Consider the following 21,842-nt stretch of genomic DNA (forward strand, 5'->3'; position numbering starts at 1 on the left):
GAAGCTGATCCTGGTTTTTAAAAGCTTTTTTACAGTTACATAATTTCTCTTCCACTCTTTTTGTCATGGACTCCCAAACATTTACTACCATTCTCCTTCACAGGATCCCAGGGCCAGAATATCCACGGCTATGTGTTCTTTCCCTGCAGCTTCCGGATAACCTAATGATTAAGGGGAAGGGAAGTAAAGTGCTACTAACACTCAGCTGTCAGGAGTTGAGAAGCCCTTTCCCCTCCTTCTAATAAGTCCCACACTCATCCACCTCTTGGGGTTTTTTTTCTTCTCTGTTACCAGACTTCTTCACCATCAATCCTACAGCCCCAAAAGAAAGAAAGGAGTCTATGAGAATAACCTTTTGCTAAACTCTCTCCTAGCCTTCTATTTCTGCCCTAATCTCCTTAAGACAAGGACAGAGCCTATCCACCTTCCTCCACATGTACCCACTCCTTTTAGGTCCTTCCTCCTCTCACCATCATCTCCACCAGCTGCTTTTACCAAGCTGAAAACCTGAGATTCTCAAAAAGGGGTGTGCACAATCAGCAATGGTAGCAAAGCCACCCAAGAGCTGGGGAAGAAGGAGACAAAAAAAAAAAAAAAGGAGCACATCTCAGCACAAGACAAAAGCTCTAGGCCCAGCCCTGCTCCAGCAACTGTCCTTGGGCACCAAACACTCTGCAGAGTAAGGGGGGTCAACAGCTGTGTCATCTCCTCACTCTACACTTAGGAAGGGTAATACTGTGTGAGATGGCTTCACCCCTACACACTCCTCTCACTGGTACTTGTGTTCCCACATCAGTCAAGCAGCTGGGAATCGAGATTTATGCAAAGTTTGCATGAGTGATAGGGAGCTTTATCTGTTATATCATAAAACGCATGACCCTGCCATGGTGGAATGGAGAAGGAAAACAAATACCACCCCACTCCAGTCCCCAGGCTGAGCAGAGGGCTCAAGGAACTCCACGGAAGACACCTCTGCCCAGTCATTTCTTGGCCAGCTCAGGGCAGGTGCCAGGTAAATAAATTTGCCCAGCCCTACACCCAGTCACTGCAGACCTCAGCTGGGTCTGGCATCTTCAATCATCAAGAGAAGGTCCAAACAGGCAGAGGCACTGGGTGGGAGAGAATTGCTCATTTACTTAAACCAGTTTGGGGAGCCTGGAGAATGGAAAACGAGAGAAAAACAAACCAACCACATAACTTGAAAAGGTGTGTTTGGGTAAGATTCTATTTGCATTTACACTATCTATCAGCGTCTCAGTACCAGCTGACCTAGTGCTGCCCTAAAACACTAGGCCAGGCCCAGCAGCTCACACCTGTAATCCCAACACTTTGGGAGGCCGAGGAAGGGGACTGCTTGAGCCCAGGCGTTCAAGACCAACTTGGACAACATGGTGAAACCCTATCTCTACAAAAAAATAAAAGTAAATTAGCCAGACATAGTGGCACACGCCTGTAGTCCCAGCTATTCAGGAGGCAGAGCTGGGAGGACCACTTGAGTCCAGGAGTTAGAGGCTACAGTGATCTATGATCACACTACTGCACTCCAGCCTAGACAACAGAGCAAGTCCCTGGGAAATGAAAATAAAGAAAAAGAAAAGAATCTAAATTTCAGGTATCACACTACAAGTAACTTTAGTAAGAAGTCATATACCCAGATTCTCAGTTGGCTCCAGGTCCCAGTCTCCCATAATGAAGAGTTTGGGCCACAAATGTCAGGCCTTGCTTTTCATCTGAAAGCACTGTTATGTAACTAACCTATCTTTATGCGCCTTTCCATTTTTACAGAAATTCTGTGTTTCCTAAAAACCTTCTTCCCTTCCAGGGCACTGAAAAGCTCTCTCTCTAGAATGAGTTTAATGAGTTTGATTCTGACAAGCACAGCATTCCCTGGCGGCTTGGTGAATACAGACAGAGATTAGATCAGTAGATGAATTAAGAGCAAACACAGAGGAAATACAAAAATAAACCAAAATTTCCACTCCTGGCCCATTTGTTGCGCTTAATGAAACTTAGATGTGCATGGAGGGTGGCGTTCCCAGAGGGCGTGGAAGCTACACACCCCTCCTTACACCTAGCTCTTCCATGTTTCTCAGTTGTAACCTTTATAATAAACCAGCAAACATTCATACTTTCCTGAGTTCTTGGAATCATTCTAATGAATGATCAAACCTGGGTGAGGGTATGAAAACCCCAAAATTTGTAGCCAAGTCAGACAGAAGCACAAGTGACTGAGATCTGGGACTTCCAATTGGCATCTGAAGTGAGAGCAGTTTTGCGAGATCGAGCTCTGAAACCTCCGGAGTCTGAGGCTAACTCCAGGAAGTAAGTATCAGAATAGAACTGACTTGTCGAAAGCCCAGTTGGAGCTGGAGAATCAGAGTACTGGTATAGAAAAGACACCACATATTCCACAAGCTACAGGTTAGCAACTGATACACAAACACAATCTACCGGGCCACAAGAATACAGGCCTAGAATCCTTCTTAGTAAGCACAAAAATTTCTTCTTACCCAAAACCGAATCCCCTTCTACCCATTTATCCTCTGCCTCCATTCACCACAGGACTCCCATCCTCAACCTAGCCAGCCCATCCCTCCACCTCCTCCCAAGACAGAGGGGTGGAATTTATTCTCTGTCTGTCTGTCTGTCTGTCACACACACGCACACACACACACACACACACACACACACACACACAGGCCATGACTCAATCATGCTTGAGCCCACTAATTAATTCTAGAGCTATCTTCATTCATCTAATTTCTGTTCATTCATAGGATGAACCTAAGAAAACCCAAGTGGACCATAAACCAAGGAAGAAGGGCTCCAGGGTTCCTGCTAATGGCATGATGGAGTCAAGGACATTGCTCTGTGCTGTCACACCACTGAGGGCAAACATGGAGCCAGAATGGAAGGGCATGGCTTGTCTCTAGAACAAACCCCCAGGGCCATGCTTCTGAGCACCACCCAGAAGTCAGAAAGGGAACCCACCCAACCACACTGGGGCCACGTATCTCAAACAGATGAAATTATCCCCTCTCTGCTCTACTCTGTCCTCATTAGTGGAGGTGACCCCACAGCTTCACACAACTGCCCAGGTTGCAATATGTGTCATATTAAGTAAGCGTCTGACAACAAACGAATAGACACCCTGGTTACCAACACAGTGGCCTAGATTTCTGAATTCAAGCCCCAAGTGTGCATCTCTGCCACGGAGGGCCACACAAAAGACATGCAAAGGATGCCACAAATTTGGAAGGCTGAGCACTAATGGTGAAATTTTACAAACATATAAAAGCAATTGACTGTAAGCCACAGTATTAGGAAATTCTAATAAAGATCTAAACCAGATGTTCAACGTCAGCACTCTGCAATTCATTTAAACCAGTAGCTTTGTCAGGACCTGAAGCCCTAAACTGGAACCACAGAATTTCTTCACAGATCACCGTCTAGCCAACCAACCGAGCACAGGTCTTTATCAGCAGCAGCATACCGCGTTCTAGGCACAGGCACAACTGAGTCCCAAAGTAAGTGCAAGGGGCCTGTTCAGCATCCAGTTAAGGAGGCAAAAGCCTCACCCAAGGCCGCTTGAGACTAGCTGAGTACTGAATCAGGAGGAAAGCCCTACCACCGCCTCACAGGACTATCACCTCAAGGCCCACAACACGTTTGCACAGAAAACCCTGTGCCTGGACTTCTGCTTTTAAAGGAGTCATTTCCTGTGTCACCAGCTTCCCTTTCTCAATTAATTATTTCCTTTTAAAATTTGTTTTCGTATTCAGCAAAAGAAGAAACCTCTAGAAAAAAATGCTTTATTTTTGAAAGCCAGCTGATTTGTATTTTTAAACGACCTTTATTATTGACTTAGAAGCAAGCTGGGAAGAGGCGGGAATAAATATAATGCATCTAAGGTATGGGCTATGAGAGATTAGGCAGCCAAAGAATGGGCCATGCTCAGTGATTCCTCAGAGAAGAAAGGAAACAGCTGCTCTCAGTGCTAGCCAGGAACAAATGGGTCAGAGCCCAAAGATGACTTCCTGATGGGGTACTGATGCCCTTTGACCCTGATAGTATAGGATCTATGTTCTCTATCCCTCAAGAAATAGGCAGATAGGTCCCAATATCACTTCAATTGCCCTTTCAACTCAATTTTAGTTCATATTCCTTTGGTAACAAGGGTACTAATCTCTCCCCTCAAGTGCAACTGACAAAGAGGAGCAAATCGCAAATGTTAAACTTCACAAACTGTAGACAGTTGGGAGGCCAAGGTGGGGAGATCACTTGGGCCGAGGAGTTTGAGACTAGCCTGATCAACATAGAAGACCCTGATTCTACAAAAAAACTAAAAATTAGCTGAGTGCAGTGGTATCTGCCTACAGTCCCAGCTATTCAGGAGGCTGAGGCAGGAGGATCACTTGAGCCTAGGAGGTCTGAGGCTATAGTAAGCTGTGATAGCACCACTGTACTGCAGTCTGGGCAAAACGGTGAGGCCCCATCTGAAAAATAAAAAATTGCAACAGTGGTAAACTCTGGCCTACTCTTGACACTGAGTGTGAAAAATGCAAAGGAATTTAATAACTAAAATTGGTTCTAGAACAATTATGTTTTCTAAATTAAAAATTTAGAACAAATAAAATACTCATACAGCCTTCAAAGCACTTCTATAAACATTACCCAATTTGATCCTCAAATCAACCCTGGGAAAAAGGCACAGCAGAACTTACTAATTCCATTAAAAAATAAGAAAAGATACTATGAGTAACTGTAGGCTAACAAATTAGGCAATTTCAATAAAATAGATAAATGCCAAGAAAGACACCAACTAATAAAACCAACTCAAGAGGAAACAGAAAATGCGAATGGATCTAAAATAGGCAGAGAGATTAAGCTGGTAAGTTTAAAACTTCCTCCAAAGAAAAGACCTGGACCATACTGGTGAATTCTACCAAATATTTAAAGAATTAATACCAATTGTTCGTAAACTCTTCCAAAAACAAACTGAGGGAAGAAGTACTTTCCAACTTATTTCATCACGCCAATATTACTCTGGTGCCGAAGCCAAACAAAGGCATCGCAAGGGGAAAAAAACTACAAACCAATATCTCCTACTGAATACAGATGAAAAAAAATCCTCAACAAAATACTAGTAAATGAAATCCAGCAACACATAAAAAGGATTACACACCAAAAACAAGGAGGATTTATCCCAGGAATGCAAGGTTGCTTTAATATCTGAAAATCAATTAATGTAATATACAACAATCAACAGAACAGAGGACAAAACTCACATGTCAATATACATAGAAAAAGCATTTGACAAAATCCCTTTTATGATAAAAAACACTAAACAAACTAGGACTAGAAGGGAACCTCCTCAACTTAATAAAGGGCATTTATGAAAAATCCACAGTTGATGCTCACATTTAAAGATAGAAGACTGAATGCTCTCACTCTAATGTCAAAAATGAGACAAAAATGTCAGCTCTTGTGACTTCTCCTCAAAATTGTTCTAGAAGTTCTAACCAAGGTAATTGGCAAGAAAAGAAATAAAAGGCATCCCTATTGGAAAGGAAGTAAAACTATCTCTATTTGCAGATGACGTATCTTGTATATAGAAAGTCCTAAGGAATCCACCAAAAAACTAAATGAAACCAACAAGGCTGTAGGATGTAAGATCAATGTGTAAAAATCAATTGTATTTCTACACACCTGCAATGAAAATTCCCAAAAAAAAATTTTAAGAAAATTCCATTTATGACAGTATCAAAAAATAAAATATTTTGGAAATAATTTAACAAAAGAAATATAAGACATTGATATAGTTTGGATATTTGTCCCCTCCAAATCTCATGTTAAAATTTGATTCCCAGTGTTGCAGGTAAGGCCTAGTGGGAGGTGTCTGGGTCATGGCTTGTTCTTGTCCTGAAGTGAGTTCTTATTCTATTAGTTCTCCCCAGGTCTGATTATCAAAGAGCCCAGCGCCTCCTTTTCTCTTTCTTTCTCCTTCTCCTCTCTCGTCACGTGACACACCTTTTGCCTTCTGCCAGAACTGGAAGCTCCCTGATGCCCTCACCAGAAACAGATGCCTGTGCCATGTTTCTTCTACAGCCTGTAGAACTGTGAGCCAAATAAACCTCTTTTCTTTATAAATTACCCAGCCTCAGGTATTCCTTTACAGCAGCGGCCTCCAACCTTTTTGGCACCAGGGACTGGTTTCATGGAAGACAATTTTTCCATGGATCGGGGAGATGGGAGGTGAGGATATGGTTTTGGGATGAAACTGTTCCAGTTCAGATCATCAGGGATTAGATTCTCATTAGGAGTGCAAACCTAGACCCCTGGCATGTGCCCTTCACAACAGGGTTCCCACTCTAATGCCACCACTGATCTGACAGGAGGCGGAGCTCAGGGAGTAATGCTCACTCACCCTGATGCTCACCTCCTGCTGTGTGGCCCATTCCTAATAGGCCCAGGGGTTGGGGACCCCTGCTTTACAGCAATGCAAAACAGACTGAGACAACTTATACTATAAAAACTACAGGGCCAGGAGCAATGGCTCACGCCTGTAATTCTGGCACTTTGGGAGTAGCAGACAGGAGGATCACTTAAGTTCAGGAGTTCAAAACCAGCCTGGGCAACATAGATCCTGTCTCTACAAATAATTTAAAAATCACCTGGATATGGTGGCAAATGTCTATGGTTCCAGATACTAGGAAGGCTGAGGCAGGAGGATGGCCTAAGCCTGGGAAGTTGAGGTTGCAGTGAGCCACTGAGGCTGCAGTGAGCATGATCACACCAATGCAATTCAGGTTGGGTGACAGAGCAAGACCATGTCTCAAAAAACAAACAAACAACAAAAACATTGTTTTGATTCAGTACAGTGGCTCATGCCTGTAATCTCAGCACTTTGGGAGGTCAAGGCAGGCAGATCATGAGGTCAAAAGATTGAGACCATTCTAACATGGTGAAACCCTGTCTCTACTAAAAAAAAAATACAAAAAATTAGCCAGGCATGGTGGTGTGTGCCTGCAGTTCCAGCTACTCTGTAGGCTAAGGCAGGAGAATTGCTTGAATCCAGGAGGCAGAGGTTGCAGTGAGCGGAGATCACACCATTGTACTCCAGCCTGAGCAAAAGAGGGAGACTCCATCTCAAAAAACAAATAAACAACAACAACAACATTGTTTGAAGCAATTGAAGACTTAAATAAATGAAAGATATCCCATGCTCATGGATTGGAAGATTTAATGTTAAGATTTCCCAATTTTTTTTATAGATTAAACACTGATTTTCAGTGTTTAATTAGTGTTGCTCTAATTAATCAGTGTTGCTCTGTCACCCAACCTGAAGTGAAGAATCAGTATCAAAATCCCAGTTGCCTTCTTTGCAAAAATTAACAAACTGATTCTAAAATTCATATAGAAACGCAATGGACTCAGAATAGCTAAAACAATCATGAAAAAATGGTCAAATTTGGAGGCCTCATACTTCTTGATTTCAAAGTTTAATACAAAGCTATAGTAATCAAGACAGTGTGGTGGTACCAGCATATCAAGAGACATACAGATCAGAGAAACAAAAAAAAATCAGGAGTTTGAGAACAGCCTGGCCAACATGGTGAAACCCCATCTCTACTAAAAAAATACAAAAAAAATTAGCCAGGCATGGTGGTATACACCTGTAATCCCAGCTACTCAGGAGGCTGCTGAAGGAGAATTGCCTGAACCCGGGAGTGGAGGATGCAGAGCCGAGATCACACCACTGTATGCTAGCCTGGGCAACAGAGCAAGACTCCCATCTCAAAACAAAAACAAAAACAAAACCTAAAAAAAACCAATATATACAAATACCCAATAGCTACATGAAAAGATGCTCAATATCCTTAGCCATTAGGGAAATGCAGATGAAAACCATATGCAAATCAAAACTACTTCACACCTACTGGGATGTCTATAACTAAATAGACTGACAATAAGAAGTGTTGGAGAGGATGTGGAGAAACTGAAACCCTCAAATACTACTGGCAGAAATGTAAAATGGTGCAGTTATTTTGAAAAAGTTTGGCAGTTCCTGAAAATGTTTTGATATAAAGTTACCATATGACCTAGGAATTCTACTCCTAGGTATATACCCAAGAAGTGAAAACATATACCCATGAATGTGAATGTTCATAGCAGCATTATTCATCATAGCCAAAAGTGGAAATAACCCAAATGTCCATCAACTGATAAACAGGTAAATAAATATGGTATATTAATAAAATGGAGTATTGTTCAGCAATAAAAAAGGAATAAAGACCTCATAGTTGCTACAACATAGCTGAACCTTGAAAACATTATGGTTAATGAACTGACTCAGTCATACAAGACTACATATTCTCCTATTCCACTTACATGAAATGTCTAGATAAACAAATCTATCAAGACACAAACCAGATCATCAGTTGCCTAGGACTGGGAGGTGGGAAGGAAGAGGAATGGAGTGTGACTGCTAATGGGTATAGGATTTCCTTTGGGGGTGATAAAATGTTCTAACAATTAGATTGATGTGATAGTTGTACAAATCTGTTGGTAAATTAAAAACTACTATACAGCTTTTAAATGGTAAATTGTATGGCAAATAAACTTATCTCAATGAAACTATTTTTTAAAAAAGAACATGGAGGCTTAGGCCCAAGGGAAATGGAGCAGGAGTGTCCTGTAATTTCTAATAAAATGTTCAACTATATCACAAATATTAACATTTCTTTTTTTTTCTTTGAGATAAAGTCTCGCTCTATTGTCCAGGCTGGAGTACAGTGGGGCAATTAGTGGGGTGATTATGGCTCACTGCAGCCTCAATCTCCCAGGCTCAAGTGATCCTCCCACCTTAGCCTCCTGAGCAGCTGGGACTAAAGGCACATGCCACCATGCCCTCATTTTTTTTTTTTTTTTTGGTACATTCAGGATCTCATTTTGTTGCTCAGGCTTGTCTCAAGCAATCCTCCCACCTTGGCTTCCCAAAGTGCTGGGATTACAGAAGTGAGCCAGCACACACAGCCACAGTACATGCTTTAAATAGTCTCTTATGTGTGTCACTTGGAGAGACACATGCTTGAGAGAGGTGGTAGGTCTCACCATCCGATCAATTTGGGGTTTTAAATTTCTCTTGAGGAAGCCCACATGTGCTACATAAATTCTATTTACGGAAAGAGGTGAAAAAATGACATCACCTCTCTCTTCCACAACAGATATAGCCAAGTATGGTATATGAAACATCCTAGAGTTATGATAATTGTCAAGCCCAAAAGGTTTTTTTCACTTCGTGGGCAGGGGGATTTTTTGAATTCTAATTTTTAACATTTGACTTTTTCCTTTTAACACTTGACTTCCAGATTTGTGGGAGAATTTCCTCCCTCACAAATTCCCTATCTTTTGCTGCTAAAACTTCTTGGGAAGCCAAGGAAGCCAAGAGGTCTGGGAAACAGGGTAGGGCTAGCTACCTTCAGAGTTGAAGCCCCACAGGGGCCTTACTTTTTGTATCCCTGGAAGCAGAAACTGAGCGCCCAAACCAGAGTTGATGCTCAACCAGTGCTCACTGTAGGGCAAGCATCTGACACACAAAGGACCCCTCCTCACTTGATGATCTGCTGCATACCGACAAAGCCTATCTAATTGTTGTTCAGTGATGCTCGGCTCAGCTCTATGCTAACAGCTGGGGGACAGCTTGGCACAGTTCTTCTCTTGGCCCTTTGTCCTGAAGGCCCCAGTCCTCCTTTCTGTGCCTTGGTCTTACCCTCACAGCCCTCTTCCCCTAAGCTGAATCGAGAGCTTCAGGAGGGAAACAAGCATGATTCTGGCACCAACCCTTTCCGCTCAAGTGGTCTGTCCTGAGGAGACTGTTAATCAGGTGTATATTAGCATTTAGGAAAGAGTCCAAAATTTGAGGGGTTTTTTTCCCCCAGTTTCATGTCTTTGGGTTCCCAGTCCCTCTGATTCCTCCAATGTTGAAATGTATTATATATATATACATTCTCAGCCACTTAGTCATCAGCCTTAAAATGGAGAAATAGATAGTTTCCTGTCCAGGGTCGGAACAACCGTACAGTAGGTCCTTTTCCAGGAATGCGGAGTAGAATACAAGGGTATAGGCTGCACAGCTCACATTTCCCCGACAACCACTGGGATCCAGGCTCCCCAGAAGCATGGGAGAGGGGTGGGTGAATCAACGCAGACCATCCTCTTAGGTACCTCACCGTTTTAAGATGTCTCAGCTGGGCATGGTGGCTCACAACTGTTAATCCCAGCACTTTGCGGGGCCAAGGCAGGCGGATCACAAGGTCAAGAGATCGAGACCATCCTGGCTAACACAGTGAAACTGCATCACTACTAAAAATACAAAAAACTAGCTGGGCATGGTGATATGTGCCTGTAGTTTCAGCTACTTGGGAGGCTGAGGCAGGAGAAACGCTTGAATCTGGGAGGCGGAGGTTGCAGTAAGCCTAGATCGCACCACTGTACTCTGTCACCTGAGTGACAGAGCGAGACTCATCTCAAAAAAAAAAAAAAAAAAAAAAAAAAAAAAAAAAATTCTCACCAACCAAAAGCAGACACACACACACACACACACACACACACACACACACACACACACAAACAAACACCGCCTCTGATAGAACCCAGACAACAAACTACCTGTTTAAACCCCTTCCTTCCTAACCTTCAAAAAAATGCCAAAAAAAAACATTACCCAGAAGCTAAGGGAGGGCAAATTTCATTGCTTTTTGTAAGAGACAGGGCACCAACCGCACTGCTATTCTCCTGAGATAAGCTTCTAACTCCTGAGAAAGGCTACCCCTAAAACTTAAGATTCTACAGGTAAAGAATAATCTGGAAAACCACTTGCTAAACTGAAAAAAGCTTGTAGTAAGGATGAAGAAAGCACTTCAACTTTCCAAAACAGTACTTTATGCTATTTTATTTAAAAAGAGACACAAGCTGGATGTAGTGATACATGCCTATAGTCCCAGCTACTCGGGAGGCTGAGTCAGGAGGATCACTTGAGCTTGGAAATTGAGGCTGCAGTGAGCTATGATTGCACCACTGCACTCCAGACTGGACAACAGAGCAATATCCTCTCTCTTAAAAAAAAAAAAGAAAAGAAAAGAAGAAGAAGAAAAATAAAGAGAGACAAAAGAGACCCAAACTGTATCTCTGAAGGCCAAGATTATAAGGTAAGAGGACAGGACTCACTTATGAGGAAGTGTCCACCCACCAGGAAGCCAAAGCCTCCTCCAGAGAAGCCAAGTCCAGCAATCAATGCGTCTTCTCTTCTCACTCATGAGATGTCCATGGGTTCTGGAACCATCTGGATTTGTTTGAGGTTATATTTTAAACAGAGTAGAAATCCCCTTCCGCAGACAGAAATCATAGAAGGCCGTCCCACAAAACTTCTCCATCCCAAGCTATTGTGGCAGGAAAAGCAAAGGGGGAAAGAGCACGTGCTAACAGATGGGGCTCCTGTGCAGAGATCTGGGATTGTGTAACTTCAATCTGTTGCTGCCAAACAACCATAATGTGCATCTCTTCAGAAATAATTACTGGAAAATTCAAAATACCAACTGCCTCTCTCACAAAGTAGCAACCACCCACATGGAGCTGAGAAGCTGATGCTGGATAAGGAAGAAGAGGGAGGAATGTTCAGTAAGAGAGGGGCCTCCAGACAGAGCAACCGCAGCCAGCATGCTGGGTACATGAGACACATTGACAGCAGGACCACAAGCCAATAGGCAGCTATAGCATTTCTTTGGCCTATTCTGCTCCCATTTAAGGAGGAGGGTAACAGGAAGGAGTAGGGTTGGGAGGGCAGTGAAGAGACTCCAAAGGAAGAAAGCAATGGGAAAAGCTTTGCCATCTAAGAACGTATACCCTTGTTTATCCCTTCATGCAAGTTTTTCAAAAAGTAGAAAAGGGCCCTGTGGTAGCCAGCTTCTAGGAGATAGACCTAATAAGTCTCACCTCCTTGCTCTTGGACTGACCTGTATAACCAAAAGGATACTGTGGAAATAAGTGTGACTTCGGAGGCTAAGTCAGAAGACACCGCAGCTTCTATCTTGCTTGCTCTTGGATCACAAACCCCAGGGTAGCCAGCTGCCATGTTGTGAGGACACTCAAGGAAACTAGTAGTAGTCCACATGGTGAGGACTGCTGCCTCCCACCAACAGCCAGCACTCACAGCCCAGGTGAATGAGTGAGTTGCCTTAGGAGAGGATCTTCCAGCCTCAGTCAAGTCTTTAAACAACTGCAGTCCCAGCAGACATCTTAACAGCATTCTCACAAGTGACCTGAGCCATACCACCCAGCTCCCAAATTTCCCAACTACAAAGACTGTATGAGATGTTCATTGGTTTCAGTTTTGGAGTAATCTGTTATGTAGCCAGAGGTCATCAATAAAGGCCTCTTAAAAACTCCTTTATCTACCACAAAATAGGCACAGAGTCCAGGCAGCCGCAAACACCTCCACACACCTGCCTCTTCTCACCCATGCGTGACTCAGGTGGAGACGGAATGCAAAAGCTGGCACTGAATTTGTCCACTCCTTTATTTTTCACTGATGAGCTGAAGCTAGGCATTGAGGAAGCAAAACATTTTCAATCCCACTGCACTACTTATCCCGTGATTATTTTTGCTTGACTGTTAATCCATAACTAAATTGTGCTGCGAGCTTCCTAACTTCTGATGTTTCAACTTCCTAAAATACATTTCATACTTCAGAATAATATGTGCCAAGTTCACACATGTGGAAGATGTATTTCCTGATTTTTTAGAACTACTATCACTTAACAGGATACTTAAGAAGATACTTTTCCCCAACACACACCCTGCTCTGGCAACATTTTAAGAATCTTTATTTCCTCTTGATATGTCTTCTCTCTAGTGAACAAGAGAGAGGCTTTACAAATTCCCTGGAGAAAAAAGCTGTATAATATATTCCAAAGAGCTCCCAATCTGTAATCTTAAAAGCTGAATTTAAAACCCAAGTCCACTACTAGCAGTAAAGGCTCTGTCCTCAATTTCCCATCTGTGAAATGGAAATAACTTGTGATTCATAATCATGATTCACAGAATCATGGTTATAAAAATCAAATAAGATGCTGCAAGCAAAGATTACTTGCTTCCAACATATCCAATAAATAAACATGGCTGAAACAGATAGCTGGTGGTTTGCTAGGTGGGAATCTTGCAATGGGAAAGCTATAGATCAATCATTTATTGTCATATTTCCAGCAAAGATATAAAAAAGAAGGTACCTTGACTGGCTAAGAGATTATCTGCAGCTGTCAAGCAGAAACGTCAAGATACATTTTTCATTTGTGAATTAATAAAATACTCCATGCCATTATTATTATCCCCTTATGAGTTTGGCCACCATCAATCTAAACCCTGGGGATGTGATTATGTTTGTGTGAACTCATAAAATCAGGTCATGTACATGGAAAAGTGATGGTTAGATCCTGAACTGACAAGCAGCAAAGTCTTTCTAAGCCCAGCTTTAATAGTCACCAAGCAATTTAGCAATGCTTGGTTATCAAACATCCACTGAGAAGACTATTTTGGGTGGATAAACAATGATCTCCCATCACTACTCTGGATTTAGGAAATTGTGACAAAATGGTTTACACACCCCAAGACTTCCTCTGGGAAGTATAACTGGTCACCTGAAAAAGATACTACAACTGCTATTTAAATGTTTAAATGGCTTTAGACCACATCCATTTTGTAGGTGGGACATTACATGGTAGCATTTAGAAGGACTGCCTGTTCCCAAAACACATACACAGGTAAAAAGTGTCTCTGCCACCAGAAAGTACCAAAGCAAGTTTTACTGCTTTATTCAATGCTCGGGTAAGCCCAAAATGGGGGAGTGGCAGGTTTTGATTTTATCACTCATCTTAAAAGAAAAATTGTGACTTGACAGTTACTAAAATCTTTCCTTTCCACAGGCAGACTTTGCTCCCCTGCCCTGGAGTTTTTTATTCAGACACTGTTGGTCCTCTGTGGTTCTGCACTCTCACAAGTTTCTACTGGAAAAACTACACTTTTTTCCCCAAGAAGACATGCCCTTGGGTAAGGTACCACATAGAAGCAGAGGTGCTTCCTAGTGGCATGTTTACATTTTGATAGAGCAACAACAAAAAAAACCCACATGACTCTGATCCCATTTATTAGCTGGTTGGAATCTCCAACTTCAGAGCTAAAAATACATGAAAAAAAATTAACTATATCATGCAGCTAAGATTTTCCAGCTTTAAACACCTTAAAATGGAATTTCATAATACAAAAAAATCAAACTGTGAAAGAGCCAATCATAGCAAAACATTAAAAAATTAAAATTAAATTAAAAGCATTGACCTGGGATTCTGTTCAAGGAGCACAGGGGTTGGACTGATAGACTAGGTAATATGAAGGGTCCTAATTAGTCATTTCTAGGAAACCAATAAAGCATTCCCTTGTCAGGGGCAGGGAAAGGTTGTTAAACTAAATTCCTAGGAGGATATACCTGTAGACTTGAATGAAACACTTCAACGTGTACCTAATGAAAATTTTTCACATAGTATTTGATTAAATATATAACCCAAAGCCTTAGCCTTAGAATGAAACATCAAAGGCTCAGATTTTAACAAGGTTTCTGTTCTGTTTTCTGTATCTCTCTCATACACACACACACACACACACACTCACTCTCACTCTCTCTCTCTCTCTCAAACATTCTAAAAATATACCATATCAACCTTTTAAGAGATCTGCACAGTCAACTTACAAATTATCACACAACCAAAGTTACATTAAAGACATTTAATGGACTGAATGGGACTGGCTCATGCCTGTAACCCCAACACTTTGGGAGGCCAAGGTGGGAGGATCACTTGAGCCCAGGAGTTTGAGATCAGCCTGGGCAACATAGTGAAACCCCATCACTATTTTTTTTTTATTAACAAAATAAAATGTTAAAAAAAATTTAATGGGCAAAAGTTAAAAAGTTTATGTGTTTGTACTTCTATTAAATGATTCCAAAATTCTCCCCATTCTTCCCTAAGTTCCTTTTTAAATAATTTTTTTTTTTTTTTGAGACGGAGTTTCACTCTTGTTGCCCAGGCTGGAGTACAATGGTGCCATCTCAGCTCACAGCAACCTCTGCCTCCCGGGTTTAAGCGATTCTCCTGCCTCAGCCTCCTGAGGAGCTGGGATTACAGGTGCCCGCCATCATGCCTGGCTAATTTTTGTATTTTTAGTAGACACAGGATTTCACCATGTTGGCCAGGCTGGTCTTAAACTCCTGACCACTGGTGATCCACCCGCTTTGGCCTCCCAAAGTGCTGGGATTACAGGCGTGAGCCACCACACCCAGCTTTAAATAATTTTTATTGTTCCTTAGATCTTTGAGTCAACTGAAAATCAAGTTCACTGACAGACCAATTATATCACTTCACTTCTGCAAAGATGACAAATAGCCAGGCCACATCAGGCTCTCCCTGGGCCTTCCTTGAACATGCAGGCCTAGACTAACGGCACCTCGTGCCCACAGTTTATTTGTTCAGCAGCTATAACCTTGCTACCTTTTTATTTTTAAAGTCATCATCCCAAATTACTTAAACTTTGTATTTTTACTGAAATTGTCATAAATATAGACATAGGCTGACAATTTTTTTCTGTACAATACAGTAAATACGTTAGCCTTTTGCCGACATTTGGTCTCTGTTCCAAGTACTTAACCCAGCTACTGTAGAGCAAAAGCAGACATACACAATACCTGAATGAAAGAGAATGACTGTAGTCCAATAAAACCTTATTTATGGGGATGAAAGCCGTGGCTGAAACCTGAAATCCCAGCATTTTGAGAGGCTGAGGTAGGGGAATCACTTACTTGAGCCCTGGAGTTCAAAACCAGCCTGGGCAACATAGCAAGACCCTGTATCTACCAAATTTTACATATATATATATATATACACATATATATATGCAACTATATGGGGCCTGAAATTTGAATTTCACATAGTTTTCACACATCACCATTAAACCATCAAAAAACGTAAAACTCATTCTTCTGCCATGCAAAAAAATGGGGCAGGCAGAGTTTGGCCTAAGAGGCCAGTTTGCTGATTCTGATCAAGACTACCAAAACTGTGTCAACAAACAACTTGGCATTCCCCCACAGACCTGAGGCAGTAAATATCTATGTATAGATCCCACTTATCTCTTTACTTCTATTCTGGGGAAAATTCCAGAGAACTATAGTATGTCTTTGAAATACTTAGGCATTTAATTAACACATCAAACTGGAGAGGTATAACAAGTTGTTCCAAGGGTGATGTGAGAGCTTCTGCACCAATTAAGATTCTCTTTCTCAAAGAGAGGTAACAATCTGTAGATAAAGGTGTGTGTGCTTGAGGAAGGAGGGCTATGTTGGTGAAGGAGAAACTCAAGGGGCAGAATGTACCCACTGCCGTTTTTGTGACTAAAACAGCTACAGAAAGCCACAGCCACTAAGTCCTCCATGAAACACACACACACAAAAGCCAGGCATGGTAGCTCACGCCTGTAATCCCAGAACGTTGGGAGGCTAAGGCAGGAGAATCCCTTTAGGCCAGGAGTTTGAGATCAGCCTAGGCAACATGGTGAGGCCTTGTCTCTACAAAAAAATTAAAAAGTTAGCCAGGCATGGTAGTGTGTGCCTATGGTCCCAGCTACTCAGGAGGCTGAGGCAGGAGGATCACTTGAGCCCAGGAGTTGGCAGCTTCAGTGAGCTATGATCATGCCACTGCACTCCAGTCTAGACAGAGATCCCGTCTCAAAAAACAAAACAGAGGATGAACTTGAGATGGTACCTCCTCAAAAGTCCACTCCTCGGGGATGTTTCTTCATCAATATATTTCCCAGCAAAGAGAAAAAACAATACAATAGCAGCAATGTTAAACATCTTTTGTGGGAGAAAACAGACAACAAATACAGACCATCCCAAGCTTTACAGCTGGCAGTCTGGTTATTTTCAGGAAATCTCTTTGGCTAGAGTTTTAGTTGACCAGTAAGCCTAAAAGCAGCTTCTATATGTGAATTCAAAAAAAAAAAAAAAAAAAAAAATCTACAACCTTATCCACGACTTAACTCCTGGCATACAACTCTTAGGAAGAGTCATTACAGAGTTTAGATACTGCAAGTTCTTAAAGTAGTTTCAATATAAGAAAAGTCATTTCAAAATAGTGTTAGATGTTTTCTTGAGTTCAAATCATTATACAGAAGTGAGCATGGGAGCCATGGGTAAGGTAAACATAGTCCACACATTTGAGGGTCATTATATATACCAGGAAGCCAGAATCTTTGCATATTTCAGCTCTAACTCTTAACTGCCTAACTCCTCATAAATCTTTCCTCCGGAATGATTAAGTCTTACATAATTTATAAATGCTGTCCAACCACAGAAATATGAAGGACTATGAGGAACAAAACAATCAATAATTTTGGAAGAAAGGGAACTTACCCAGTGCCAGAAATTAAACTTTAATATGAAATGACTCTGAAGGGCCTCTGCCCACTGGAATTCCCCCAGTCAGACCTGTGCTCTGGCTATCTTTGCACACTCACTGTCTGTGTGTTACAAGGTCATCAGCAGTACTCTGGACTAGCTCTAGATGTTGCACACAAGGACCCTGGAAGTTAGGGTACGACCAGGCTGATGAGCAGTCATCCTATTGTTTAAAGATCCTAAACTGAAAGCCTTCCTAATATGCAGGGTTGTTTCCTGGACTGGACACTCCTCCACCCCCACAATTACAGTCTGCATTCATGAACTACCCCACAGAGCTTTCCTGATCCATAAACATTTAAAAGTTTTCCTTTTAGAGAGAATGAAAAAGAGTGTGAGAGTCACTGGTACAGGAAGGACCAAACAATCGGGTCTCTGTGGCTTTGGGGGCCCAGGTCATCCAGGCCTCTATTCAACTGGCAAAGAATCTGGCAGGATGAATCAGTCTAGCAGCTGACAAAACGATGAGGAAGGGCCGCCCAAGCTGACAGCAATTCAAAAAGGCTTTCAAGCAGCTCCTTAACATGTGTCTTAGGAGCTTTATTTAAATTTGATGGAAAGGCCACCAAATAGTTCTTTCAAGCTTTAAAGTCTCCCGTCTGATCTGCCAACCTTTACAGAAGAAAAGGGAAGCTATAAGGAACAAGTGGTATCTTCATCGCTTAGAGTGCTACACAGCTACACGTCACACACAAATTCTCCAGTATATAAACTTGCCTATTCCCATGTCGGCCCTGACTAAAACAACGGCAAACTGCAACCCAAGGCAAGTTGAGGGCATTGTTGAATTCTCAGTGGGGTAAGCACAGCATGGAGCTCTCAATATAAAGCAAAACCAAATCAGCTTTTTGCTGATGTCATTTTACCAGTAATTCTAGCTCTATCATCTAGTCTATTCCCACAGTAACTTGACTTTCCAAGGCAACCTATGAAGAAGTTGCTAAGCAATAAACATTCTTACTGGGGAGAGAAGAAAGTCACATTCAGTGCAAAATTTAGGTAGCTAGATAACTGAAAGCTGGCTCTGCCACTTCAGGGTGACTGTCAGATACTGGAACAGAGAAACAGAGAAACCACATAAAAAGGACCTCCATCCCAGAGTCCCTTTTCCATACAGCAGCCAGGGAGCCTTTTACAAAAGATGTCAAAGCACAGTCCCTCTGCTCAAAGCCCTCTGTTATGGGTTGAATTGTCTCTCAAAACAATACGTTAAAGTCCCAACTCCTAGTATCTGTGAATGTGACCTTGGTTAGAAATAGTATCTTTGAAAATGTTACCAAGTTAAGACAAAGTCAAACTGGATTAGGGTGGGCCCTAACTTCAACAACTGGTGTCCTTACAGGAAGGGCGTGGGAAGACAGATACATAGGGAGAAGATGGCCATGTGATGAGGCAGAGACCAGAGTTCTGCTGCCACAAGTCAAAGAACATTAAGGATTGCAGACACCCAGCAGAGGCCAGAAGAGGTGAGAGCGGACTCTTCCTGGAGCCTTCAGAGGGAGCAAGGCCCTGCCATCACCTTGACTTGGACTTCTGGTTCTGATTTCAATTATCCAGGACTGTGAGAGAATAAATTTCTGTTGTTGTAAGTCACTCAGTTACTTTGTTATAAGCAGTCCTTGGAAATTCATAAACCTTCCAGTGGCTTTCCACCTTCCTCAGAAAGAAAACCAAATCCTCACTGTAGCAGCAATCATCATCTGGACCTCCTCTGACCACACTGACTTCAGCTCCTCCTGCTCTCTGAATAGTCAGTCCACAGTGACCTCCGGGCTGGTTCTCAAACTGTACCATGAACCCTCCACTTTAGGGCCTCACCTGCAGCAGGCTGGTGCTGTCAGACCTTTGCAGATGCCACTCCTTCTGCTGGAAAGGTTCCTACCTCAGGAAGCTCCAAGGCCTGCTCCCTCAATCTGCCTTTGGGGTTCTATTCAAGCCACCTAATCATGAATGCTCCTCCTAACACCTCTTTAGGCCTTCCTTATCCCCACCCCATATTCCCTACTCTCTCTTCCCCTGCTTTATTTTTCTCTACAGTGCCTCACACAAGCTGACATAGATATTTCGCTTAAACCTTAACAGGTTCTCCCTCCACGTTAGCTCCGTGAGAACAGGACTTCACTGCTGAATCACAGTGCACTCTGTTTAGTGAATAAACATGAATTCTGTGAGGACAGGTGAAATTTTATTGCAGACTGGCTATGTGACAAAAAAAGGTTTCTACTAATTAAGTGAGACAGCAGAAACTCCTGTAGGGGAAGGCCTAGGCTCTTGAGGGGCAGGGAGGGAACCCACGTGCCAGGTTTTCTTAAGTAGACTGAAGGGCTCACCACATTCCTGCATGGAAGTGGGCGAGGTTACTGATGCTGAAACAGCCTCTGAAGAATCCTCCTTATCAAACATTAAGTCAAGTCTTACCTGTAATTTTTGTCTCCAGCCACACCCCAGTAGAAAGCAACTTAGCCTGAGGAATTTGTGAAGTCAAACATAAAGGCGATCTTCCTACTTTAGTACCATACACATTTTTTTTTTAGGGGATGAGGAAAAAGGCCTAGGAGTAATGTTTGATAATGGTAATCTCATACTGCAAATGCACAAACTCTACTCAGAGGAGAAAGCCTGATTACCACACATCTAAAAATAAATAAATAAACCAGGAGGTTTAAAACAGCTCTTTCTGGGTAAACAATCCAAACCCTCTGAAATGGTCCTAAATTTGCACTTTTTTCCTTCCTTCATTGACATTTTTCAAAACTTTCAAAACAAAACAAGCAAGAAAAATGCAAGTTTTTCTTTACCTTGGCTTTTGGTCCCAGATCCCACCAATCGGAGTGATGGATCACAGGACTCTTTGAGAGGAGATCGGATCGGGGTTTCAGCTTCAGGAGTCTCAAAATTACCTTCAGAATCCGAGCTGCCAAGGAGGAAAAATGAGGAATTACCACTTTCAACGGTATTTCCGACACCCTTTGAAATCTACATATTCACCAAGGCTATAAGTCCAGCACGTTTGTCTAACTTCACAACCAACCGGTCCTCAGCAGGGTCTGGCCCGCGGGAGGCGGCTGAGGTCTCTGGGCAGTGCCCTCCTTGGGTTTCTCAGGCTGGCATCCTGCCTCTCTGAAAGCTCCTCCATTCCCTGGAGCTTTTCTCCAGCACCATTTATTTTTGAGGTCATCCTTCCCTCAGACACCTGAAAAACGCGCTTTTCCAACAGACTCCTTTTGTCACAGGAGCCCCCTTCCCAGATGCTTTTAACAATTAATACTGGTCCCACCCCCGAGTCAGGCCGATGATGCAAGGCATTCCTTTTTGCTCCGTAGGCCTCTACCTGTCTAGAACTCCCTGGGCCCAAGGCTAAGAATGCTGTCACCTGCCTTCCGCAATCACGCGGGTGACAGCCCGGCAGAGACCACCATTTCCCAGCAGCTGCCAGGGGCCTGTCATCACGCGACCTTCTTCACCGCGGCTGCATTTTGGGTACATGGTAGGGCCCCAGGAAGGGCCGGGGAGCGACTCCTTCCCCGCAGGGGGGCCCTGAGTTGCACCGGGTGAGGTCGGTGACGCTGCCCCCGTGTGAAGGGGCGGGGGCTGGGGGTCGAAGCTTAGAGAAAGTGACCGAGGCCAGCGGGGATGCGGAGAGACTGCGGATTCTGGGTTGGGTTCGGAAAGCTCCTAGCGAAATGGGGGCCAGAAAACACACGGGAGGACATCAGATCCCGAACTTTCGGACGCACGGGGACCTGGCTCCGGGTGGGGACGCGGCACGGCCGTGAGGACGGTTTCGCGGGCGGCGACCACACACACGCACACAGAGGGAGCCACGGATGGATGGAGGCAAGCGCGTCTGCATCTCGGCGGGGACGCCGTGTACTTGCCTGAAACTCAAAGATTTGGTCTCGGCTTGCGAGTCCTCCTCCTCCGGATCGCCCTCGGGCCCGCCGGCCTCGTCCTCGCCGGCGGCCCCGCCGCGAACCGCAGACCACGTCCATTTCGCCCACTGCACTGGGGACAGGATCTGCCACGGGCTGAACGCCATGAGCGCGGCTCCTCCAGCTCCAGCTCCTAGGGGCAGGGGAAGGGGTGGGGAGAGCCTTTTTCTCTTTCAAAATGGAGGGAACCGGTGACAGGCGCCAGCAAACGTTTCCAGCGGAGGCGCGGATGTGGTTAAACGAGCGCCGTCGGGGGCCCTGGCGGAGCGCTTCCTCCCGCCGGCGACCGGCGCCGCGTCCTCCTCGGCCTCCTCCCCACACGGTGCGGCCGCGGCGGGCCCCGCGCCGGGCTC

The 21,842-nt window shown here is 43.5% G+C and overlaps 1 protein-coding gene across 6 annotated transcripts in view; it reads right to left on the reverse strand.

Annotated features, from left to right (window-relative positions):
• Positions 1-21,622, reverse strand: part of TACC1 (transforming acidic coiled-coil containing protein 1) — a 62,172-nt gene extending 40,550 nt beyond the window's left edge. For 4 of the 6 annotated variants that reach the window (XM_039463362.2, XM_039463360.2, XM_010348732.3 and 1 more), the window contains exons 1-2: positions 21,436-21,622; positions 20,356-20,471 (exon numbers count right to left, since the gene is read on the reverse strand). In XM_039463362.2, the coding sequence (XP_039319296.1) occupies positions 20,356-20,471; positions 21,436-21,596 (277 nt within the window). In that variant the 5' untranslated portion in view covers positions 21,597-21,622. The remainder of the gene's footprint in view (positions 1-20,355; positions 20,472-21,435) is intronic. The other 2 variants (XM_039463364.2, XM_010348735.3) reach the window with 1 other exon arrangement.
• Between the last annotated feature and the right edge of the window lie 220 nt (positions 21,623-21,842).

Source organism: Saimiri boliviensis, chromosome 13 (genome assembly GCF_048565385.1).
Source record: "Saimiri boliviensis isolate mSaiBol1 chromosome 13, mSaiBol1.pri, whole genome shotgun sequence".
NCBI lineage: Eukaryota > Metazoa > Chordata > Mammalia > Primates > Cebidae > Saimiri > Saimiri boliviensis.